Below are 25,312 nucleotides of genomic sequence, written 5' to 3' on the forward strand. Positions count from 1 at the left end.
AGCAGGTCCATACAAATATAGCAATATATGAAGTTGCAAATATAAATCGCAAACTGTGTGTACAGTGGAACCTCGTTTTACGATCACCTCGCTTAACGAGTAAAATAAATTGTAAAAATAACTCGCTTAACCAGCATAAAGAGTAACGAGAAGAGTATTGTGTCTATTCATTATTATAGTTATGTTATTTGTGATTTAATTTTTTTTTGTGTAAAATTTAATAACACTGTCAGTCTCCGAATAAAAATAACCATAGATATGAAAAAAGCGAGCCCAAGTTATATTTTTTTTCCATGGAACGCATTATCGCTTTTCAGATGAGTTTATATGGGGAAAATTGTTTCACTATACGAGTAAAAATCCGGAAATTCTGGAACGGAATATCCTCGTCAAACGAGGTTCCACTGTATTTTGTCATTTATATATTTTTAGATCAACAAATGCACAAGATTTCAATGTATAATTAAACTAACTTTGTAGATTTTAGTCGAAATTTCCATTTAATTGTGAATTATAAAAGTCATTGTCAAAACGTGTATAATACAATGTTGTTATGAATATAGAGTACGTGTACAGTAAGTAAAGTCGAAAAGTACAATGTAAATATGTTTTGTTGCTCTCGTAGTTTTGGGGATTCTTATCGAAATCGAGATAAAAGTCACGATTTATTTACTAATATTATCTGAAACCCAGAGGGTGTACAAAATTCTACGAAATTAAAAAAGAAATCATAAATTGCTCTCGAGCACGCACACAATCTTCCATTTCTCTTCTTCTTCTTCCTATTGCACACATCCACGTAACCAGGAGAAAAAATTGGATTTAATACTTTTCAACTTCTTTCTCTCCTGTCGGTTTTGTTTTCAGGCGGTGCAAATAGTCAGCTCGCTTGTGATTGCACATGTGTGTGTCTGTATATGTTCATGTGAATATGTGTGTGTATGTGTAGAAAGAGAAAACGGAGATAAATCAGTGAGCGCGTTTTCCGATTCGAGAGGGTGGCTTGTTGGGGTGTGCGGGACGTCCGGAACTTTTGTAGAGGGGGCGGCATTGGTTGGCTGATCGGACCCCTCGGATCCTTCGGGCCCAGGGATATTTTTCGCAGTTTTCGAATCTCGCACACATAAACCGAAAGGACACGGCACAGGCCGCACGGACCGCCCTTAATTAAGCGATAATTGCTTTGTTATTAATTACCGCCAATTGGTTTGGACCCGAACGGACGACGTTGTAAACCTTGTGTCGCAGAAACTGGCCGGAAGCGGAAAACGGAGATTTGCGGTTTCGTTCCATACGTTCTTTCATCATTTTTCGCTCACTGCGTGAACGTGAAATATACATTTTTGTGTCCGTACTTCAAACTCCAACGAGGATTCATCAATGACTGTCGTCACAGCCGAAGAAGAGAACGCCGTCGGAATCGACATGCCTCGAGCAGACAATGGTAAGATCACTCTACTCTAATTAGTCAACAATACTGACCTATCCAAATCTAATGCAATATCATCAAATTTTCTATTCATAATTGAAAAACACCTTTAATTACAAAACTCAGTCAGTATAACTTTCATAAATATTGATAAATATAAATTCAACTTTATTAAAACTTAGCAATGTTTTTTTACTAATTGGAATAAGTTTTACATGACTTGTGAAATAAATGTTATTATATTATTAGACGTTTTAAATATTAGTCAAATAAGCAAATTGTAATGTAATAATTAAATCTAGAAATAATAGAAAACATATCAAATACAGAAAATATGCTATTGTTTACCTAATTAGTAATTTCAAATAACAATTTTATTATTTTTAATGGACTGAAGTCCTCTGCATATGCAATAAATTACTATAATGAATTTTAACAAGTTATTATTATAATAATTACCTTTTAAAATCATTAAAAATTTGTATTAACGGTGTTTTTCAATTATCCGTGCTTTAATGTTCCCGAATTAACACGGATATTTTGCCTTTATGAATATTTCATTTAAATCCCAACAAAATAATAAACAACAACAAAACATAGCCATCAATTAATGTTTGTAAATCTTATGATAATAGTTTTTATTAATTAAATATCAACAAAATTATGAAAAACTTTATATTCTTTATATTTTAGAATGATTTTGTTCTTTGCGGATAAATAACAATACTATATTTTTTAACTTATATCTATAATATTTCTGAATTAAAATTCGTGATATAAACTACTTTATTAAGTAATCGTCTATAACTCTAACCGCTCAGCGAAACATGTAGAGTTTTTTTTACAATTTTTTTTTGAATAGTATTATTACAGATTCACGTAAGAAAAGTTGGATATTTTTCGGTCCGCAGTAAGTTTTGGGTTAAATATATGTAATAGAAGTTACAAATTACCCAATAAATGTTCTAAGAACATTTTATTTCAAGGTTTATATCCTCGTTTTTTTATTTTTTATTTATGAAAAGAACAATCATTCTTAAAAAGCTAAGAAACGATCCAATTAGTGTTTGAGTGAATTTGTAGAATACAATACAAGTTAATGAAAAAATATCATCCGATTAAAATAAATAATATTTCCATGTAGGTTGATATTTTGAAGTGCTAAATTTACATTACAGATGTCACTATCAGTGATTTTTTTTCTCAATATCATTATATAATTACTCTCGTATAATCGTCACTAAAACTGTGCATGTGAAATTTACGTTAATTAACATCACTCTGCGAAACATAGTATAATAAGACTGATACATTTTCGCTGATTGATACGAGATAATAAGTATTTCATATAAGAAATCCAGTGCAATGTTTAAACAAATAATGAAGTTATGTAATAAAAATGATGGTATGGATGTATGGTTTGAGCGGTCGCGGAGTGCACGCGCAGCGCCATTATTGCGCCGCGAGGGCGTCTCTAAGCAACAACCAATCAAATATCGGCGTCGTCGTTGACGTCACCCGCACGCATCGCCGACGCTTTTTCGGTGCAAAAAAAAATTACGCACATATTTCGCGAAATCGATAAAAGCATTATTTTAACAATTGCATTAAATAAGTAAAGATCAATAGAAGCAACGAATAATAAGTAAATATTGTTTCATAGTTAATTTAATTTGCACACAATAATTATTATTATACTATACTGTTATTATCAATTGTAATATAATACAGTCGTAAATAACGCTGTACTCTTATAAAGAGGAACAGCATTATAAGGCTGTACTCACATAATGCAGTTCCTATAACTCGGTTCTATATATAAGACAATCTAATTAGATTAAGAACTACAGTAAAACCTGTTTTTGTGCGGTAGATAGAGACCGCATTAAAAAATCGCACTTAGAAAATACATGAAATACATGAGAAAGTGCATTCAAAGAAAATAAATAATTAATTTAAACATTTTAAAAACATTTAATTTCTCATTGTACATATGAATAAATTTTCAAAATGCACATACATAATCCACTGCTACTTGTGTTAATCCAAAACGCGCATCTTCTTATGATGAATTGGTTTAAAATCGACTTACAGAATCGTTTAAACAGGCTGTACATATGTACACAGATAGAAAACATTACAATTGTGCCAACTCCGTTGGAATTCATATACCGCATAAAAAAACGTAAAAAAAAGACCACAGAAAAACAGGTTCTACTGTATTTCGGAAATAAAAAGTGACTTTAGAATCTAAAGTTTAGATGAAGAGAAATTAATGAAATTAATTGATACATCTAACTAAAATGCATTGGTAGACAAAAATATTTTTAAAGAATGAAGACAATTTTGTATATTATTTTATAATATTTATTTTATTTATCAAAATAAATCAAGAGTTTGGATTTATTTTTTCTAATAATTATTTTAATGTAATTATTGAATTCTTCTTTGAATCGAAAATTATTGTATCACCATTGTTGTTTGTTCAATTAAAACTTCAATGATGAACATATATAAATATTAGGCAATGTTTTGTAGATTCATTAAAAGTAGTAAGATAAATTATTTAGTTTGTATATTTAATAAAATTAATTAAAACTTGTTTGTGTGTTTTGATGAGATTTAGAACATCGATAATAAAATAATATAATAATAAAGTATGTAAATGAAATAAGTAGTTGGTACCAAATTGAATATTTATTTAATTCAATGAATTCAAACTATTTAATGAATAGTTGTAATCTAATACCCCATTTAAATTAATTACAATAAGTTGGCCTCGATTTCGAATTGAACTAGAAAAGAAAAGCGGCTAGGGTCTACAAGAAAGAGATTAATAGAAAATCTATTATGCCCTATGCAACAATCGGAACTAATAAAGCGAAAATTCTGTAATCACTATAATTATTCATTCATAACAATTTTCAAATAATAAACCGAAATAAAAAGATTTACGTCTTGTTTTTTTGTCTATTATTAAATTTAATACTCAATAGGTATTAATTGATTATTATATTATCATTAGGATTTTAATTGTATTAAATTTTTATGTAATTTTGAGGTTGTTGTAATAATAATAGTATAAATATGTTGACATCAACCTTAAGAATATTTGATTAAATGTTTGTACAGTAAATTGCCAATTATCCGGGTCTCAATTTACAATAGTTCGGATTACGTCTTAGTGTTTACTTATAATATAAAGTAAACAATCCAATTGTCTCTGCAAATCTGCCATTTAGTAAATAATTGTGCAAAGAATAAAAAATATAAATTACCTTTTAAAATTATTCAAAAAGTGTATTTATAATACATGATATTAAGTTTTTAAAGCAAATAAAAGATATGTTTGTATTAACCGTGTTTTTCAATTATCCGTACTTTAACGTTCAAGAATTACTACGGATAATCGGCGTTTTACTGTGATTGAAATTGGAATTACACAAATTGTAAATTATTATAAGAAATATTTATATCTACAATATCGACAAGCATTAGATTGTAAGAAACTAAAAAATCTATATTTTCAAATGTTTGTAGCATAAGATTATAGTAATTTGCTAAATATTAGAATATTAGAATCTTAGAAAATAATTTGGTAAATATATATATGTTTACAATCTTAATTTTGCAAGGAAAACAATAAAAAAATTACAAATTATCTTCGAAAATTATTAAAAATGTGTTTTTGTATATCAACACATATATATGAAGTTTTTAAAGCAAATAAAAGCGATGTTTGATAATTGGATAATTCAAAAATGCGGTTAATAGTGTTTTTCAATTATACGTGCTTTAAAGTTCTCGAATAATCGTAAATTATTATAAGAAATATTTCTATCAACAATACATTTAAAATAAATATTAATCTTATGTGTATATTTAGTGAATCTAATCACAAATAAATTTGGACTATATATAGATTTTTATAGTATTATTCAATTTTAGATATAGTTATCTACAAAGGTTATTAATAGATGCTTTTAAGGCAATTTGTTTAATTCATCTTGATAAATTATGATCAAACAATGTAATCTTTATCATCAAACACATTTTTGTTTATTATATTGTTATGTTGTCATTGAATGATTATTAAGAGATGTTTATACAATTGAGATTTTTATTCTGTCATATTTTTGTGATTTCTTTATCCTAAAATTTAAGAAAAAAAAACCTGAATACATGGCACACACGCATATGTACTGTTGAGATACGGAATGCGTGATATATGTGTGTGAACTGGTGAGGAATTTCATGAATGGTTCTTTACTATGATAGCTCGTGTCGACATCGTCATTTCTTCCGGACAAAAATGCTCTTTATGATAAACCTCGGTTAGGTCTAGTTCGGGCATAGTAGGGTATAGGAGACCCTTCGTTTGGTGCCAGGCCACTCGTTCTTCGGCCTTTTTAGATCCTAGAGTTCAGTTAAAACGCACTAGTCGCTACTAGGGCATGCCTCGCGCTCCAACAACTATCATGTCGTTTGAAGTCAACCGAATAGCAGCTATTTGACGGTTAAATCACCGAATCCGAATCACCGATATTCATCGCGGCCCACCGTGGATCAACATACTCCTGTTTGTGTTTTATCGTCTTGTCGTGTCATCCGAAGAGGTTTCTGCTCAATGGAGAGCACCGATTTTGAAAACGGAAAAGGTAAATAGCGCTGCGCCACGCAGTTTCATAATTTATTGACCTATTTTCAAAAGTTAAATACTATAAAACCACTTTCTCTTGATTACATTGTTCCTACAAAATATACGTACATTTACACATATGCACAAAATAAACACGTGCTCTTCATTAAATTAAGCATAGTTATCAAATTAAACACTATTAATAATAATAACTATTAATAATAACTTTGAAAATCTACTAACAAGCAAGGTAAACATTATTTATACTTTTTAACGATTAAATATTTAAATTTATTGATCAATCAATTCTAAGAAATAATTCTTAAAGTATTAACAATAACATAATTAGTTTATTATTAGAATAACAAATTTTAAAAATCTTTGAAAGATTGTACAATATTTTTTTTTATCGTTATGAAAATAAAAATTCGTTGGGAATTGAAAGGCTGCAATGCAAGCCCGGTTCGGCTTTGTATTAGAAAGTTGCAATTGCAGGCAGTCTTCTTTTCTATGTTCCCATGCACAATGGCCCGTTTGGGGATGGAATTACGGTTAAGGGTTGCTCCTTGGGACCGGACACAAAACTATTCTAGTACCTGATTATTGTGCTCGAGTCGACTACCTAGAAAAAAAACTATATAAGCTTAAGAAAGGAAAGAAAAGCGTATATGCGTTCAATTTAAACACGTACACTTTGGTTCGTTGAGAACATGAAAATTCTATGTTTAAAGTTTAACGTAACTAAATTAAGTAGAAAAAAGCTTTAGATTGTATTAACAAACTTAAAAACATATATTTTCAAAATTAAATTTGTGTTCATAGATTAAAAAAAAACTATTACATTAGATTGTAGTAATTTGTTAAAGATTTATATAATTGAATATATTTTTTTTGGTGTTAACTATCGTTCTCTCTAATAAACTAATTAAATCTATCTTAGTATAAAACTATTACAGAAAGTTATATAATTATATTATACAATATTAATTATCTACATTTCATATTTTCATTTGTGTATTGTTTATTGGTAAAAACTTTTATTCAATCAATAAACTAATTGAGTTTATTTTAGTTTAAATTAAGTTTGTATATTTTCTCTTTCTTAGTACAAAACTATTTCTAAAATAATTTCCACATACAGTAGTGAATCTTATAAAACGTTATACCTCGCTTAACGAGCAACATAAATTGTAAGAAAAATGACTCACAAAATGGAACGCATTATCGTATATTAAATTAGTTTATATGGGAAAAATTGTTTCACTATACGAATAAAAATCCGGAAATTTTGTCACGGATTATGCTCGTTAAGTGAGATTCCATTGTAATTTGCGTCAAAAATTTTAATGAAGTGAAAATGCGTAAAGTGAGAAAACAAAAATTATCTTATTTATTAATGTTACAGGTTCGGAGGGAGGAAGCGCGAGTCAGGGCGGTTCTGAAGCAAGCTTCGGTGTTCGCCTAGGAAAATGCAAGTGGTTCAACGTGGCCAAAGGATGGGGTTTCATAACACCAAACGACGGAGGGCAAGACGTTTTCGTGCACCAGGTAACAAAAAAAAACATAATATTTGAATGCTCATAAATAAATTAATATTTGGAACAGTAAAAAAAAGATGGAAATATTAAAGAATTTTTGAAATGCGAATGTCGTTGGAAACAGTTGAAATGCAAAGGCAATTGAAATAAAATTTACACCTAGTTATGAATATTTGATGATACATGAAAGCGCAACAATAGTCGCTGATTATAAAAAGTTAAAGTTTTGAAGAAACGCCTCACAAAAGAGAGCAACTATTCTGAATGAAACTAAAAAAGAGGAAATTATAATGCGAACTGACCGTTAGAATTAGAAACTATTCAAATTCATCTCGCATTGTCAATCAAAGTCGTTCTTTTTTTTATTATTATTATTTGCTTTGCAAATATATCGATGGAATCTCGCGTTACAGACTAGTCGTTTTGTGCGCACCCGAAAATTGTCGAAACTATGAAGCTAGTTAGCCCTTTGAATAATAAACGATCCTCGACAACTTGTTGCTCCCCGACAATGGGAGTAATTCTAATACCTGTTGGTCGTTTATTACCATCGGTAAAAAGGTATTCGTAAAAAATAAGTAACACGGATAGGCATGGGGTGGTTGCGGCCTCTAATGTGCACATGTCAATATGGATATAAAACGTGCTACCTGCGCGCCCCTACGTTCCATAACATCCCCTACTTAAAAAAAAAACGAAAATAATTATATAACATAAATACATAAACTTGTTTGTGCGAGGGCAACAGCATAAAAAGAACACGAATATAAATAGAGGGGCGATGCGCACGGCGCGAGGAATTAATATCCACACAAATATTGCATAATTATAACCAGATACCAGCAACACTATTAAAAACGCACACTTTTTGAATGCTTATAAAACAAATTTCAAGTGTTTTTTTTATCGAGCTACTTGGTAATCTTAAACCAAGAACAACGATTTCATTTCAAAGTGTTAACTCACACACAGCGGACAAAAACATCAAATATTATGAAAGATTAATTTCATGTGATGAATATAGAAAAAAAGCAATAAATTTACATTCCGACTTTAATATCTTGTATGTTAAAACAATAATTATTATTTATTACTGTTCAACATATGCAGCTCACACATGAAAGATTAATAGAAACTATTTTAATATTATGACTTAATATAATGCCTACATTAAAAAAAAATCACTCTAAGTTTTTGTTTCAATTAATTAATCAAACTTATTATTCGTATTTGATACAAGATACAAATTAAATAAATTAAATGAATGGTGTTTTCGGACTTTTTCAAATATTTCGCATAGTGCGTGTAACCGGTCTCATAAATTCCCGTACTGTTTCAAAGCCAAAATGTGAAGTATTGCTGTATAATTATTATTGCGAATTTATGTGTATACACGTCAATGTATTAGCAAAAATATTAAATGTCCTGTATTTTTATGAATTGTTGTGTTATGTACATGCAAGTTTCTCGATATATTTGTCATTTAGAAAATAGAAATATTCATAGTTTTCTGCTGATATCAGCGTATTGAAAATAAATATTTAACGAATTATGTTAATATTTGATGATGATGATTATTTAAAGTTAAACTTTTGATTTGAAGAAACGAGTCCAAAATGTGTATATTGAATCCTTAATTTTCTTTGATCTTCCGGTTTTGAAACTAATATTAATTTTAATATCAACACATATATACATATCAATAAATTTAAACATGATATATTATATTTTTAAATATTTCAATATATACATACTTATTTAAAGCATAAATAAAAGTCTATAGGTTTTATAATGAAGAAGATGGTATAATTACAAATGTTATTATGAGATTAATGTATGGTTCATTTTTTAAAACATCTGGTATTATTTGTATTAACTTCAGAGTGTGATCCAAATGACCGGCTTCAGATCGTTGGGTGATGAAGAGGAAGTCGAGTTCGAATGTCAAGTATCGGATAAAGGTCTCGAAGCGACTAAAGTAGCAGGACCTCAGAGCTCCGATTGTCGAGGATCGCATCGAAGACCGACGACAAAAAAACGCTTCCGTAAAATCAGGTAAGATTAAAATTAACCAGAGGATATATTTAAAATATTTGTTGCGCGTTTTGAGTATAATATAAATGTGCATGGGCGGAGGGACGATAACAAACGTTGAATGTTATAGGTGTTACAATTGCGGCGAGTTCGCCAATCACATAGCGGCAAAATGTGGGCTGGGACCACAACCTAAGCGTTGCCACAATTGCAAGAGCGAGGATCACCTAATCGCCGATTGTCCAAACCGAACCGAACAACAAATCAAAGATGAGAACAACAGCAACGGAAATGGAAATGGAGTCGTCTCCGAGGATCATCAAGTGGAGACACAACTTGAAGGCATGGCACAGCTGAGAATCGAATAGCGCCACGACAATTGTATTCCCAACATCACATATCATTTACATTACGACCACTTCACGCAAACCTATATATTATATACGCCGACAAACTAAAAAGTCTATACTAAAATTACCTTTTGAATAGGAAACACCAAAATTTTAAGATTTTAGTATAGATTTTGCGTTTTCTCTTCTGTTAATATTAAGAAATTACTCGATCGAATTTACATATCGTGCTGTGAGGAAATGATTTTATCCAAACCGAATTGAATAAAATCGATTCCAAGAATGTTTTATGAACTCGCGAGCGAAAAATTCAACAAAACATAACATACACTCTAGTTCTAGATATTACATTTTCTTTATTCTATTTTAGTTATTCAATTTTATGACATTGGAGCGTAGCACGACACCATTTTTTATTTGTATTTCATTGTTTCCTGAAACAATTTTAAATTACTCTCTTTTTTTTTAAATTTATTTTTGCAAATTATAAATTTGTTTAATTTTATGTAAATTTTAAAGAATTATTTATTTAGAAATGAAAAAGAAAAGAAACAAGAAGATCGACCTTTTTCCGCATTTCTTTGTGTATCTAAATTTAATTTATTTGGAAAGAAATTTATTACAATATTATTATTTTGATTCTGGTGCGAATTTATTATTTTTTATTGCTATTATTATGATATAACGATTTTACGGGCGATATTTTTTTTCTGTAGTGTTGAAGTGTCGAAGTGTAACAAAACAACACCAGCATTTACGTTAAAAAATAAGAATTGTATCCATTTAGTTTAGTTTTCATTTAAGTTAGCTAGTAATTATTTATATATAATTGAAAGTGTTTTTCTTTCAATTATGTTTACCAAACAACGAATCTACTTCATATGTATAGGCCTGTTTTGTTTATTATTTATTTGTTTATTCATTCATTTTCATCAGCCGGTTAATGTAAATAAGTAAACAAACAAATATCAACTAGAAAAGCATGGTTCCTATACGATCATAGCATTTAGTTATTTTATATTTTAGTATTTAGTATGTACATTATTTATTTTTGTTTGTACCCCTTTGTGTTCAGATTCATTTTTTAGGCTGATTAAGAATAAATTAAACACTTTGCTACAAACTAAGCAAGTCTACTCAGGGATATCGATTTTAGCAAAAAGCACTTTATGAATGTTTACATTTTTTAAATGCAGCTGAATATTGATTGTAGCACATAGTTTATAGTATTGATATTATAAGTAGTTTGTAAAGTATATACAAGATGAAACCTTTAATAATATTTAAGTATAAATGTTCAAATATCTAGATATTGTTACATGAACAAATTAAATCAACATTCATCTAAGTATTTTGAAAGTATTCATTTTTATATAATTTTAATTTATTTTAGGATTACTTTTTTCGTAAATATTGAAGTATTTTTTAAATAAAAGTTATTTAACAAACATTTGCAATCTTTCTCCATATTTTTTTTATTCTACATAAATTTATATAAAAATTACTAAATAATTGACTTATACCAAAATTATTTTTTTAAGTAATTGGAAATTACAGTGGAAACTCGCATAACGAGAAAAATGACTCGCTTAACGAGTGACGTTTCGCATAAAAAGTGACGAAGAGAAGTCTGCTACATCATTTTTAAAACATCATATTAAGTGTATTTTTGAATATGTTTCACTATACGAGTAAAAATCAGGAAATTTTGGAACGGTTTAAACTCGTTAAACGAGGTTCCAAAGTACTTCATTATTATAATTGAATTATTATTATTAAAACATCATAATAAAGCAATATTGGTATAATTTTCCTAAGAACCTTCTCAAAAATCATAGCATGTTTCCTGAATAATGATTATTTCAAGAAATATTAATGAATTAACATTATATTTGTTGTATCAGAATGCAGTTTCATATACTGAAGGAAAAGTAATAAAATACAATAAATACTTAAGAAAGTATTGTATATTATATATATACAAAAATAATATAATAAATAAAATCACTAAAATAATACAGCCATAGACATAATTTAATATGAAGAATGATCTAGAATCCCGCCCTCTCTAATATCATCAATTGCTGAGAAAGTTTTTCCTCCTTGGTTTTACGCATTTGAGCTAAAGTTCTTTTCTGCATGAACTCCAAAACGAATTTATCAACATCCATTGAGCCATCCAAAAATTGCTGGCACAAATGCTCACTTTGATTGTCAGCGGTTTTAGCAGCTGTCGCAATTTGATTCTGTACACAATAAGCATATAAAAAAAACTTATAAACTGCATTAATATTAAAAACTTACTTTAATATTTTTAGGTGAAAACCTATCTGATAAATTTTGATACTTTATATTTAACTGTTCTGTTTCCAGCACCAGTTTTGTAACAGATTCTAATCTTTCATGAATTGCTTTCTGCAATCCTTCAAGCTGGTCCCGCTTAGTCAAATTATTATCTGCTGTCTCCTCTATCAAGTTAATTAAATCATCTGCTTGTTTGTTAACCTCTTTGCTTTGTGGTAAATTATCTAGAAACTCCTCTTGCCTCTCTGAACATTCATTTAAGAAAACTAATTCATCCAATGGCATAGTGGATAGCTCATGGAACACACTGTTTTGGTAATTCCTAGATTTATTTGTAGCCGCAGGTGGGGAGAAACTTTGTGGAAACACATTTGGACTTATTCTCCCAATATCAGCTTCTACAATTATAAAATTAAAATACTGCATTGATCACATTTTTTAATAATAACCTCTGTTACATGGAGATGCATTTATACTTTCGAGTAATGGTGGTGGAGTCCTCACAAATTCACTAATGATAACTTGAACAACTTGTCCCAAATCTAAGTGGTTAGTAAACTGAAAACAAGAAGTTTTAATAATGATCCAAACAGTTACATGGAATATTTACATTTAAGATTCCTGGAGCAGAAGTGATTTCACCATCTGCATTCACCCATGTGTGACAGATATTTGGAGATATTTTCAGCTTCGGTTTGTCTCTGGGAAAATCATTGCTCAATGATACATGAATGATGAAGTCCTTTTTCCCTGATTTGAATAGTACCTGGTACTCGCTGCCTTCTTGTATTTCCAAAACACTGAATTCAGATTAATCAATTGTATTAGAAAGCTAGATAAAACTTACTTTGCATTGTATATTTTTAAAGTATCTATTTGTTTTTTTCGCGATTCCGAATCTGGACGATAAATTCGTTGATACATCATCACAAACACTATAAATTTTATCTGTCACTGTCACTAGCACTAGCTGTCGCGAACTGTCAGTTAAATGGCATTGAATGAACGTCAAAACAATATCCTTAATTGCATTCCCCAAAATGATATTATTATTTGCTAAAAGCAAATTTATTTAAGAATATTGTTTTCTATAACATGTAATCATTATTTTCTGTGAGTTACTTGTTTTGGTAAATGTAAATAATATAATTGAGGTTGTGTAACTAACATCCACCAATCTTATATAATTAAAGTTTTCAACTAATATTTTAATATTTACACAACAATTAAGTAATAAACAAATTGGTACAATATTTAATTGTATTTTGGTGTAAATTATATAAATTGTGTTGAAATTTCTTAATAAAATTTGGTAACTTTCTTACATAATCATAAATGTGATACTATAAATGTTTTTGGTATGAATATATATATATAATTAGAAATACATTAAATCATTTATTTTTAAATACACCTCCTACACTGTGTTGTAAATATATTAAAGGTAAAAATACCTGATGTAGGGGGTACAGCGTATGTTTGGTTGCATAAGTTTCATGTAATTTAATGAATGAGACTCTAATTAGAATAATTGATATTCCAATAGTGCTATAATGTAATTTTACTATTAACCACACAAGACAACTGTGGTCTAAAGTGTGTCATTGGTTTTAACGATTTTTGAGTTTCTCGATCCCAATGCTGGCAGATTTACACAATGGGAATTATGTCACAAATGCGTTACGTCAAAACAACTTGTTGCTTTCGTTTTACAAAACAGAAAACAGAGCCAGTTCAGTATGAGCTGCGATGAATAGAACGACGTAAGTGATTAATGCGGACAAAATGCGGAAGAGCCCAATAACCGTACAACAGTGGTTGGACACGTTGCCCCAGCCGGGCCCTAAGACCCAGCAGCAAAACCTTGGTCCTCAAGGAAATTTGGGCTATGGTCCGAACTCGCCAAGGCCTTCCTTGAGGCTACTGGGCAGGGATGCTTCCGTGCAATCAGACGATTGCAGCCACTGCTCGAGTGTGGAGAGTGTCCTGGAATTCAGGAAGCCTGATCCAGAGGCTGTCCTTCTGGGACTAGGATTTGGTCCACCAAATAATGGACAAAGCACGTCAAGGATACCGCAGAGGTTTTTGCAACCCTCCAAGGTGATATGTTTTATTATTGCTTATCATTTACAAAGCATTCATTCATTCCATGATTCTCTCTAGTATAGCAATTGAAAATCTTCCATGGCACCAAAAAGGGCAAATCCAGCAATTATAATTCAGCTTTATCTTATCAACTGCAAACATTATTAATATGCATGATTAAATACTGCATATGGCAATCAATAAACTAGTAAATACTCGTTAAAAATCCAATAAACTTTTGCAGGAAAATATACGGTTTTTGGTTATATATGTTTATATTAGCCAATCAATATAGGAAGGTTATACACCTATGACAATATTTGCATAGCGCTGGTTACAACAGTTTCCAGGAGCTGACATCCAAAAAATTGTGTATTTATTTCGAGTAAACAAGTATCAAGTGAGGTCCATAAATGGATTTTTGTTTGCGAATACAATTAGCGTGTTCTGAAAACTACATTGCAATTGGTTTCGTGTATGATGTTTACAAAAAAAAAACAATGATTATTTTCAAAGTCAATTGATTTTCATTTGTAGTTCGATGAATACGATAATTATCAGTTAAACGCGATACCGTTTACCCGCAATTATGATTAATTATAAATGCCGAGATACTGTTTATGTTTCATCAGGAAAATTAAATAACTGGATGTAAACGCAAATCACATTTATTTGCTTAGCTGCTTCACTTTTTTTTCATCATCTTTTTCCATATGAAATTAAGAATTCCAATAAGATTAAAAAAAACATATGTTTATCAATGAGACAGCGTCAAAACATTCACGTTCTTTTTTAAAAGCAGATTTTAAAGTTCAACTGGATCAAACACAAGTTTCGCTTATTTATTAACTGAATCACCAGAATGATACAATTTGAATTATACTAGCAAAATAATTTAATATTTTTTTTAATTTACCATACAATTAACATTTAAATGATTTTTTTTTAATATTGATTATAAATACAGTGGAACCTCGCTTAACGAGCTAAGCGAAATGCAATTGTAAGAAAAATGACTCGCTTAACGAGCTACGTTTCGCATAACGAGTGACGATGAGAACAGAAGTCCCGGATTGCGCGCCTGCTACATCATTTTTAAAAATTATGTACACATTATACACTATACGAGTAAAAACAAACAAATTTTAGTGTAATAATTTAAAACACTTAGTATGTTTAACATTCAATAATTCTAACGTTGTAGAAAACTATTGAATTGATAGGTAATACAAAAAAAATACATTAACTCGTGATTAAAGTATCATATTATTATAAATTTATATTTAGCTATTTTGATTGTTGAGTATTTTATACATAGTGAAATTATTTAATCATCGAATTTTTAAACTTTACTTTCCAGTACATATATGTTCCAAACAAATACTCCATGGTATGATTAAATGATTTACAACTTTCGAAAGATAATATTGTTACAACTGATATAGATCTTTATGTTCTCATTCAATTAAAAAGTAAAATAATGTTGTTATCGCGTCGAAATGAAAATAATTCAATTTGTTTTAATATATAGATTATTAGATTATAATAATAGTAATATTAACATGAAAATGATCATGTTTGCTATCCTGTAAGGTTTTACGCCTACGATTTCAGCTTCTAACAATTTGCATTTTAGCCGTTATTGCAGTAACGCGATAGTATTTATAGGATTCACATTTTTTTTTTGACTCTGTGAATATTTTTATTGCAGAAACTACGTGAGTCAACTAACGGAAGTGGTATGATATAATTTCTCATGAATTCGATGCTTTAGTTTTTATTTTGAATTCTTTATATTTTTTTATTAACCTCTAATTAAACATTATATAGTTTACAGTGTTTTTCTATGTAATAAGGGAAAATAACCTTTGCGCTTGAAATAATATTTATATTAGTTTTAAATCATTTTTCTGTAATCGCGGCATTCAGATAATACCAGACTATTGAATTTTTATCATTGATGGACTATGAATCTGTTATTCTTCCGTCTTGCAGATTGAGAGGTCTTTTTTTTAAATAGAATTTAGTAATTATTTCAGTCAACAAATCGACTTTGCAGGAATGGTCTTGGTGTTTAGAATATTAAATAATATTTTTTAAATATATATAACTTGCGGATGGTTGAATTTTATTTTAAATTATATTTTTTAGTATCGCGTTGAATTTGCGTCATGCTCGGAAATACATTTTATAGCATGTTCTTGTAACGGTTTTGGAAGGAAACATCATTAAGAATGCAATCTGCGATTTGTTATAAATAGTATGTAATAATAGTTGAATGTATGTTCGATACATCGAAATAAGCCGCATACGTGCATTGATAATGCGTCTGCATGTTAGATCGAGGTGTCACGTAGGTAGCATTTATCATCAGGTTCAGTTTAGTTCAGTTATACTACGATGACAATGGATGACGAATGACGTTTCAATGAATCTATTTACGTTTGTCCACCACGTACAATCTATTAATGTGTGAATTCTATTGTGCCACATGTTTAACATAGTGCATGTTGTTTTATGCAATTGATAGTGGAGCTATTTCTTTTAAAATCCACACTATAAAAGGAAAACGAAAAATAACTTGTTTGTTTTATTTGTAGTTGCTAACGCAGATCGATATAAATAAATTCTTGGAGGAACAAGGTGAACTACAAGCAGTAGATCAGTAAGTATTGAACGAGTTGAATTGTTAATTAACATTAGAAAACATTGCGAGCTCAATTGAGAAAAGAAGAAGTGGATTGGCGAAGAAGGAGAATAAACCGAGAAAAGAATGAATCAGTGTTAATTAATAATTAAATTTCCCGTTTTGTTTTGTTCTCTTTTTCTAGCTGGTGCAGTTTTCAATTTTCTTGTAGGTACTCTAATCCGCCATCGCCAGCCAGGACGGCCAAGCCTAAGACTTGAGCAAGGGACGACCAATGTACAATGACAACTTTATTACGCTTAATTTAATCGACACCTCTAAACATACATTTATCTATATACATGTACATCTTCTCCACTACGTGTTAATTAAGTGGTGACGTGGCCCGCATCTAATGACTCTAGAGGCCTATTCTGACCATGGTAACTATAATGGACCAATTCGCTTTATTTCAGAAAAGAAATACAAAACAAACATTCCTGTGATTTCTTGGTGTGATAAAATATAGTATGTTTGAAATGACAAATCCAACTTCAAATTGATATTATTTTATTGACTATGTTGTATGTAGTAGACGATTGCATTTCTGTAAAATAGTTCAAATTTCACCTGACTCTGTGTTATTTCGTCTCAATTATTGTATTCGAAAATAAAGTTTTAAACTAATAAACATATATACTATAAAATCTTATTTTATTTTTCTATAAGCAAACCATATTTATTATTATAAATTATTGGGCAGATAGACTTGGGTTGGCCCAAATGGTCAATAAATATATTAATATTTAATGATGTAATTTAACTTTCAATAAAACAGTTTAGTCATGTGGTTTCCTCTGTTTGCATATATTATGGAACTAATATGTATTACTATTTAATAGCTTTAATTAAACATTGCTATTAAAAATGCTGTTTATGTTCTATATTAAATAATTATGAATGAATGTAAACTAATAATATATTAATAAAAGGAGATGACAGTTCAAAGATGCAACTAATTTTTATTTTTTGTATAAATAAGAATACATATTAAAGCAACTAAATATATATAAATATAAAAATTTATAGGAGAATAAAATAACAATTTTTATTTCTGATTAACACAATAATAATTAAATAATAACACATTAAACGATCAACAAACAGATATAAAAATAAACTAGATAAAGCTACATGACAACTACAAAGAACATGATTGAATGTCACCGGAGTTATTGAATTTTATTCATTCTTCTTTTGTCTTGCTCTCCTCAACTTCAATGGAATGTTCGACATCGGTTGCATCATTTTTGGCATCGTCTTTAATACTGATTTCATTTATTTTTCTTTCAACCTCTTCAATAAGTTCAGACTTAATTTCTGTTGCTAAATCAACAACACTTTCATTATTACTTTCGTTTACTTGAAGCGAATCTTGCGTGGAGGGAATAGTTTTTTCATCATTGGATGGTGTTTTTTGCTGAATCAGTTTCGCTGGAATAGTATGCACCGAATTTGGAGAGAGTTTCACGGCAGGCAATTGAGAGCGTATATCGGAGTATTTATAATATAGACGAACGATGAGCGAATCTTTTCTAAATTCTGCTTGGAAAGTGGTCCCAATCATTTCTTTAAATTTGATCAAACTTTCCTCGTTCCAAGTATAATCTTGCAGCGGTTGTAGTTTAGACTTGACGGCACACGGCGCGATTGACGTAGTGTTAAATTTATCTGGACACTCTTTTAGTGCACTGAAATCCTTCACGATGCCGACATCGATGAGAAACGCTTGTTTCTCATCGATTTTCTTGCACCTGAAAAACGTACTCTCGCATTGCGCTATAACGACATCATCTTTACTATCGCCTACATAATCTTTGTAATTTGCTGCTTCCTTCTGCAATTCTACTTGCATCTTCTCCATATCTTCTCTAATTTCCTGGACGTAAAATTCATCTACACTAATAACGTGACTCAGTTTGACATCCTTCAATTCAGGTAACAGCTTTAAACTGATGTCTTCGCCGTTCAGAACCAGCTGAACAATTGAAGTTTCTCCTTGTGATAATTTATAAACATTGAAAATCGCCAAGCCGTCCGCAGAAATCGTGTTTAATCTATCGGTGGCATCAATCGGCCATTCTAAGATACCTGGAGGTTTCTGTAAACTGCACTTTTGAGCCAGAGCCGGAAGCATTACCAGTTCTTCAGGAAGTTCTTTCAAGCTAGTGCATGTACATGAATTTCCGTAATCGATGAAGATTACTTCGATACCTAAGAAACATATATGTATTAATAACCAAACAATTAATAAAATATGAACAACATACCAGCAATTGTATTTGACAGAATTCTTGCTCTGTACCAATTTCCGTCGTCGGCAAAAATCGCTGCGCACAAAGTGCCGGGAGCAGAATTTTCCAAGGGCTTATAATTTTCAGCATGTTCCAATTGATCCGCAATCCATTCTAAATCACCACAAGCGCTCTCCAATTGCATCCAGAATTCTGAAGGAGAATTCATGTGACTGAAGTAACCGGTGATTGTATTCGTAGCCTCGAAATCTAACTTTGTTGCCAGATTCTCCTTGTACAAGGTCTTGCCAACGTTCTGACCATCCGCGTACAAATCAACGTAAGTTGACTTTTCATCCTCGTGCACAATATTCACTTCTAAATCTTTATCAGCGACCAATAGATCAAACCTTTCGCATGCCGCAGTGCTCCATTCGCCATTCACAGGCCCTAAGTAAAGGCTGCAACGTCTAGCATGTTGATCTAAAGTTAACATTTCCGCAGGCAAAATTTTTATAGTTGTTGAATCGTTGTTTAACACATCTGTGTTACCATAATCGATGAATCTTACAGTCGTTATATCGGAATCAGCGTCTAAAACCTGTGCACGGTACCACAGCTGATCAACACTGTAAACCGCGGCACAGAGGATTCCTGTAGTAACATTATCAACAGCGGGCAGACCGGGAGCTTCTTGTTGCAATTTAATTTGTAACTTGTTAATTGTATCTATAGAATCTATCAACTGCAAGTAAAATTCGTTTGGATTATCGAAATGACTTAATTCAACTTGAAACTTGTTAGAATCAGTTCGTGGTTTAGTATTTGCTTCTACAATTGCAGTTTCAGGTTTCTGTTCAGGTTCGCTTACAAGCAAAGTTGCTATGGATTTACTTGGAGGCACGATAAAAGGTTTCCAAGTTGATTGTATTACCATCAACTTTCCATGCAAATCATCTTGTTTATAATGCAAAGAAGATAATTGGACTAAATCGTTGATTTCCAATCCTGCGCAGTTCTTAACGTGAACTTGAACTACTAACTCATGGTATATCAAGAACGGCATAGTTAAAACTCTGCAAAATATAGATATTAGTAAAGAAGATGTGAAAACATCAATATATTTACCTGATATCTTTCAGAGATACAAACTCGATGCGTCCGTAATCTATAACATGAAGTCTATATTGTTCTGAAATTTTCTTCATCACTCTGCCTCTGTACCAATTAGAATCTTTCGATTTAAAGGCAACCATTTTACCAACAGAAAGCTTAATGTCTTCGAACGAAATTCTTTCATAATATGTGCACATATTTTGCTTAATGGAATCAATTGTTTCTTCGTGTTTTACCGGTTTAATAAAGATACTGACGCCAGAGATGTTCACAATGCGTCCTTCGATTGAAGTGAATATGATTGGATATGGACACACAGGTGAAATATTCTCTGGGACATTATTTTTTCCAACCAATAAATCAATTAGATTTCCTAATTCGTTATAAAATATAACGCTCAATCTAAAATATTAATTTAAAAAAAGGGCAAGATTAATGGACATTCGATAAACAATGCAAGATATCAACTTACTTATCATTAACGATGTTATTAACATGTACTATAACAAATTTGTTAATATAATTTCGTAGAATCTGCTCAGAGTCTTCAGTTGCATTTTTCCAAAAGAAAAATGAACAAGTCACTATCACTTTAGGTTGGAGCTGCAATTCGATATTCGACAAGCTTTCCATGGAGTGCAATTTACACCTTATAGTTCTATTATTCAACAAACTAACTTTTAATTTGTTTGGTGCAATATAGTCACTAGCCAACTTATCATCTATTAATTTTTCTTTTACGGTTAAATTCAAAGAAGTTTTAGGATCAATTTCCTCCAACAATAAATTGACATAATAACTAAAACCAAAATTAGTTGAAAAATGAGAATTATATAAAAATAAAATTAATTTACCATTTATCTTTCTTCTCCGAAAATAAGCAGGAATACATATCTTTGTTGAAATAGCTGCTGAACTTTTCTGTTTTCGGCCACGCTTTGTTTTCGAATGGGACGATATCTGGTAGAGAGCAATGCAGCGCTTGAGCTGGCATTTCCATGTGCTTCTTCTCAATTTGATATACGATGTCAGTTTTTGAAATGTTACCGAAATCAACGAAATACACGGACATTGTGGATTTAATCTTTTGTATAATCTTTGCACGATAGAGAGCACCGTCGTCTTCGAATTGGGCGATAACAGGCATATCTACCGTGGCTTCGGTGAATATGTTACGAGATTTATAGGTGAATTGGATTTCTTTCATCATAACAGAAAACCGAACCTATTGATTGTTAAATTTAAATAAAGTTATAGTTTTAGATGCATTATTCATATTATACCTGTTCCCTATATAGTTGACAATAGAAATTTGCTGGATTGAAGAACCAACAGACGGACACTTTTTGAAGACACATTTTGGTCAGGTCGTCGTACTCTTCGTATGCGTCGTTTGGACCAGCGAAATCAAATTCTTGTTTTAAAGGTTTAATCGATTTTTTTGGATATTTGTTCACGCTGATATCGGATCCCGAATAACTATTTTCACTTCCCTCGCTGAAATTAGAATACAAATCAAATAAAGTTAATTTATAACTGATTTAAAATATTAGTTTTAACAATATTTGTTAACGTTAAGCATAATTTCTCACCGACTTGTTTTCCTAGAATTATCTGCTCGCTTCTTTTGCCTATCTGTTGAATCCTTGTCGCTTTGTCTGCATCGAAATAAAACATATATTATTTATTTTTAAGTATAATTTGTGTTTATAATTACCTCGTAGGTTGTTTTAAACCATGATTATTCAAGTTTCGTTCGTTTTTCGAATTATCGTTTCTAAAAAAAAACAAATAATTATATTCATTATATTAATAAAAGACATAAAGCAGTTGGTTAATTTTAGCAACACAGAATAATGGAAACAGGTTTAATTTAATGAAAACAATTACAATAAAGATGTGAATTGAGACTCCCAAGCTTATATTGAAGAATTAGAAATTATTGCCTATATTAGAGACTTTTAAATCATCAGAAGCGCAATGATTGATAAATACAGTTAAAGACAATGAATAATCAGTATGATATACGACATAATTTAACGATTGTACCTGGCATTTCTTTTGTTACTCTGATTTTGTTTCTCTGCATTTTTATTTTTTTTATTTCCATTCTGGCCTGTTTGAGAATTTCTGTAAGTTGCAATAGAAAATAATAACAAAATAATGAAAAAACACCGCCGGCTAGATGCCCTACCTGTTGCGAATTTCCCTCCAATTTTCTTCGCCATTTGAATATCTAGAATAACAATTAAATTAAAGTATATTTAATTTTATTCGAGTTTACAAATTTTGATTTAATAAATTAATCGAAGTATACTTACTGTATATTATCCATTCCAGAATTTGATCTTTGAGTATTTCTGTAAATAAAATGCAAAATTAACATAATTGCATTAAAGTTAAACGTATTAAAATACCTTAAAATGTTATTATCGGCATCAAACGATTCCAAATTTTTATGGTGTGTTTTTGTACCTAGCTGATCATAAATTAGCGTGTTAACACTAGCATTTTTCTCATCGAACAAATCTACTAAATGTTTGGTGCCTGTGGTCTCTACCAATTTCAAACTGAAAAGTGACTTTTCGGCAATCTTTCTAAAGAATATGTCCCACACTGGATCAATTTTATCGATATTGTAATATCCATTCAGGCAACATTCTATGGCCTGTGGCTTCAGCATCATCATTATTTCAGGATCAGCGGGAACAACATTGCTCTTAATGGTATGTCCTTGGAAACCAAAATCAACGAATTTGCATAAAACGCGTTTTTCTTCTATGCCAATGATTTCAGCTCGATAGTATGTCATGTCGCTTTCATTAAGAGCGATGCACGGAGTGCCCAGTGCAATTTTTCTAGGATCTATTGGCTTCTTGGAAGCACATGTTCTTTGAATTAGTTTCATCAAAGACGCTATATCGTATTGTTTGCTTGCCAGTTGGACAAAGAATTGCCGACAATTATTGGCGTAAGTCACCCTAACTTCCTGGCAAATGCCTTTTACTAGCGAAACTGGATCTGAATAAGAGACAACGGCAGCTTTCTTAATGAAGTCCAAAGCATTAACATTGTTCTTATCGTGTAATTCGCATAGTGGCAACGCCGATTCTGCAGTTTGAGGTACTTTACGCATCGTAAGGACTTTGTTCGTGACAAAATCTTTAAAGGCCACCTTCATTTCCATATTTACATTGCAACCACTTAAGCCAGCTAACCCAAATCTTGTTGCCATCACTTTAGGTATTAGATATTTAACAGGCATCTGGTATAATCTAGAAAATTGAAGTTCTTCTGTGTTTCCAAAATCCACATAAAAGACCTAGATAAAAAGAAGCATAGAAAGCTATAATATCTTTAAATATCATCAATAACAAGTTATTTTGTTTCCTATCAGTTAATTTATTTTAATGACTCATTTCTTAGATAACAAATTATCTATACTAAAATAATTGGCCTTTGAAAAACATCCTTAAATATGTTGATAGTAATATTATAAAAATTCAGACTGTTAATAGAAATATTTTTTTAATGACTTACTTTAATTCTACTATCTACAGTGCTAGTAACTACAGCTCGACAAATATAGTTGTCTTCCAAACTTTGTGCCAGACATACACTGCCTGGTATTGGAAAATCATCCAATCTCTGCAGGTTCATTCCTGGGTTATTAATATCCCTCATTAAATTATCTAACTTTTCTTCCATCTCTCGAAGTTGAACAGTAAATAAGCAGGGACCATCAGTGACATATGAGATGTATGCTTTATATTCTTCATTAACTAATATAGGTGTAGATCTGTAAGTTATGATAGTTTCTGGGGACTTTGTTGGACCATTGGAAGTTCTTTTATTAATAGATTCTTGTAATGCAGCCTGCTGTATTTCCAGTGGTACTGTAGATATAAAACCATCCTTAGCATATTTTGCTAGTGGATCATTGTTATCAGATAATAATGTTATCATAACATTATTTCCAATTTGACCAACAACTTTATAGTTATAACTTATATATTTAATGTTTTCAGACAATTCTTCAATTGCTCTTTCATTCCATTTTGATCCGGCATGTGTGTATCCTGCTATAATAAATTCTCGTGCTAGGGGAGGTAGTGTAACAATGTTAGCTGCAAAGCATGTCATGCCTCGCAAATCCTTGACTGTGCAATTCTCTCGGTTACCATAATCAATAAATAACAGTTCGACTACATCCTGACTTAAATATGTTGTATTAGTAATTTGCGCTCTATAATAATCTCCATCTTTATATTTAGCACAACAGAGAACACCTTCTTGGCATTCACTCTTACTGAGCATATGTTTTCCCTGATCAAATTGGGAACTGTTTTCATGCAACGACGACTCTATAAGTATTGCCACTGACTTATCAATCTGGCCCATAATCTTCAGATACGATCCTTTGGTTTCGACCGTTGTTACAAATATTAGGGACTCCATTGTAAGCACTCTATATAACTCAAGTCGTCTCTTCGAACTAATTCATAAATCTATTTGGCACATAGAAATGATTGGTACAATTAGAAAGCAAATGCAAAGCAGGCAGAGAAAAGGCGAGCGATTGGCTTTGATATACTTTCACAAAACGACGAAAACGATAAAAGTGAGAAGAAAAATCTGTACAATTTTTTACTCCTCCTTTTTTTTATAACTAGCTGTTACCAACGGCAACAGTGAGAATTAAACATATTGCACTTTGGAAAGTAAAGTTGCCTATAGAATTTAAAAATTTCTAGAAATAGGCAAACAAAAAGGTAATTATCATATGAAAATTATTTTATTTTCTTCAAACTTTATTTAAATAACAACGAAATTTGGTTATAACATAAATTAGAAGAATTAAAAGAGTGCATGCAATATACATGTCCATTTCTTATCA

At 30.7% G+C, this 25,312-nt stretch overlaps 4 protein-coding genes across 11 annotated transcripts; 2 read left to right on the forward strand and 2 right to left on the reverse strand.

Moving 5' to 3' along the window:
• The first annotated feature begins 1,380 nt into the window (after positions 1 to 1,380).
• LOC108567262 (protein lin-28 homolog) lies at positions 1,381 to 10,440 on the forward strand. The gene is made up of 4 exons (XM_017927619.1): positions 1,381 to 1,444; positions 7,474 to 7,616; positions 9,489 to 9,661; positions 9,771 to 10,440. Exons 1-4 carry the CDS (start codon positions 1,381 to 1,383, stop codon positions 10,006 to 10,008), a joined length of 618 nt encoding a protein of 205 aa, XP_017783108.1. The 3' UTR covers positions 10,009 to 10,440.
• A 1,559-nt stretch (positions 10,441 to 11,999) lies between these two features.
• Positions 12,000 to 13,467, reverse strand: LOC108567279 (vacuolar protein sorting-associated protein 37A). 2 transcript variants are annotated; one of them, XM_017927646.1, is made up of 5 exons: positions 13,142 to 13,467; positions 12,905 to 13,094; positions 12,744 to 12,852; positions 12,295 to 12,692; positions 12,000 to 12,236 (listed from the first exon to the last, which is right to left on the reverse strand). In XM_017927646.1, the coding sequence occupies exons 1-5, from the start codon at positions 13,219 to 13,221 to the stop codon at positions 12,042 to 12,044; spliced, it is 972 nt and encodes a 323-aa protein (XP_017783135.1). In that variant the 5' UTR covers positions 13,222 to 13,467; the 3' UTR covers positions 12,000 to 12,041. The 2 variants fall into 2 exon arrangements, with proteins under 2 accessions (XP_017783135.1, XP_017783136.1); XM_017927647.1 differs by having other exon boundaries at positions 12,905 to 13,077; positions 13,142 to 13,212.
• Positions 13,468 to 13,821: 354 nt separating this feature from the next.
• LOC108567349 lies at positions 13,822 to 17,688 on the forward strand. 6 transcript variants are annotated; one of them, XM_017927767.1, is made up of 4 exons: positions 13,822 to 14,394; positions 16,091 to 16,118; positions 16,980 to 17,044; positions 17,220 to 17,300. In XM_017927767.1, exons 1-3 carry the CDS (start codon positions 14,080 to 14,082, stop codon positions 17,003 to 17,005), a joined length of 369 nt encoding a protein of 122 aa, XP_017783256.1. In that variant the 5' UTR covers positions 13,822 to 14,079; the 3' UTR covers positions 17,006 to 17,044; positions 17,220 to 17,300. The 6 variants fall into 6 exon arrangements, with proteins under 6 accessions (XP_017783256.1, XP_017783255.1, XP_017783254.1 ...); XM_017927766.1 differs by having other exon boundaries at positions 13,823 to 14,394; positions 17,211 to 17,299; XM_017927765.1 differs by having other exon boundaries at positions 13,825 to 14,394; positions 17,238 to 17,688.
• A 447-nt stretch (positions 17,689 to 18,135) lies between these two features.
• On the reverse strand, positions 18,136 to 25,087 carry LOC108567325 (maternal protein tudor). Of its 2 annotated transcripts, XM_017927714.1 has the most exons (13): positions 23,956 to 25,087; positions 22,833 to 23,737; positions 22,737 to 22,775; positions 22,610 to 22,651; positions 22,465 to 22,545; positions 22,133 to 22,192; positions 22,008 to 22,073; positions 21,699 to 21,912; positions 21,270 to 21,640; positions 20,888 to 21,214; positions 20,428 to 20,817; positions 19,336 to 20,375; positions 18,136 to 19,279 (listed from the first exon to the last, which is right to left on the reverse strand). In XM_017927714.1, the coding sequence occupies exons 1-13, from the start codon at positions 24,871 to 24,873 to the stop codon at positions 18,252 to 18,254; spliced, it is 5,481 nt and encodes a 1,826-aa protein (XP_017783203.1). In that variant the 5' UTR covers positions 24,874 to 25,087; the 3' UTR covers positions 18,136 to 18,251. The 2 variants fall into 2 exon arrangements, with proteins under 2 accessions (XP_017783203.1, XP_017783204.1); XM_017927715.1 differs by lacking the exon at positions 22,465 to 22,545.
• Positions 25,088 to 25,312: the final 225 nt, after the last annotated feature.

The sequence above is a fragment of the Nicrophorus vespilloides genome, unplaced genomic scaffold (assembly GCF_001412225.1).
Source record: "Nicrophorus vespilloides isolate i.1.1-1 unplaced genomic scaffold, Nicve_v1.0, whole genome shotgun sequence".
Lineage (NCBI taxonomy): Eukaryota > Metazoa > Arthropoda > Insecta > Coleoptera > Silphidae > Nicrophorus > Nicrophorus vespilloides.

Bases quoted from the DNA above. Each gene is read 5' to 3' on its own strand.
- LOC108567262 (XM_017927619.1), top strand. From the start codon at position 1,381: ATGACTGTCGTCACAGCCGAAGAAGAGAACGCCGTCGGAATCGACATG. The intron at 1,445-7,473 runs GTAAGATCACTC...TTAATGTTACAG, and splicing joins CATGCCTCGAGCAGACAATG to GTTCGGAGGGAGGAAGCGCG. The intron at 9,662-9,770 runs GTAAGATTAAAA...TGAATGTTATAG, and splicing joins AAACGCTTCCGTAAAATCAG to GTGTTACAATTGCGGCGAGT.
- LOC108567349 (XM_017927761.1), top strand. From the start codon at position 14,080: ATGCGGAAGAGCCCAATAACCGTACAACAGTGGTTGGACACGTTGCCC. The intron at 14,395-16,979 runs GTGATATGTTTT...TTTTATTTGTAG, and splicing joins GGTTTTTGCAACCCTCCAAG to TTGCTAACGCAGATCGATAT. The intron at 17,045-17,210 runs GTAAGTATTGAA...CTCTTTTTCTAG, and splicing joins GAACTACAAGCAGTAGATCA to CTGGTGCAGTTTTCAATTTT.
- LOC108567279 (XM_017927646.1), bottom strand. From the start codon at position 13,221: ATGATGTATCAACGAATTTATCGTCCAGATTCGGAATCGCGAAAAAAA. The intron at 13,095-13,141 runs GTAAGTTTTATC...ATCTGAATTCAG, and splicing joins TTAAAAATATACAATGCAAA to TGTTTTGGAAATACAAGAAG. The intron at 12,237-12,294 runs GTAAGTTTTTAA...TATTGTGTACAG, and splicing joins TTTCACCTAAAAATATTAAA to AATCAAATTGCGACAGCTGC.
- LOC108567325 (XM_017927714.1), bottom strand. From the start codon at position 24,873: ATGGAGTCCCTAATATTTGTAACAACGGTCGAAACCAAAGGATCGTAT. The intron at 20,818-20,887 runs GTAAGTTGATAT...TTAATATTTTAG, and splicing joins AATAACATCGTTAATGATAA to ATTGAGCGTTATATTTTATA. The intron at 20,376-20,427 runs GTAAATATATTG...TATATTTTGCAG, and splicing joins GTATCTCTGAAAGATATCAG to AGTTTTAACTATGCCGTTCT.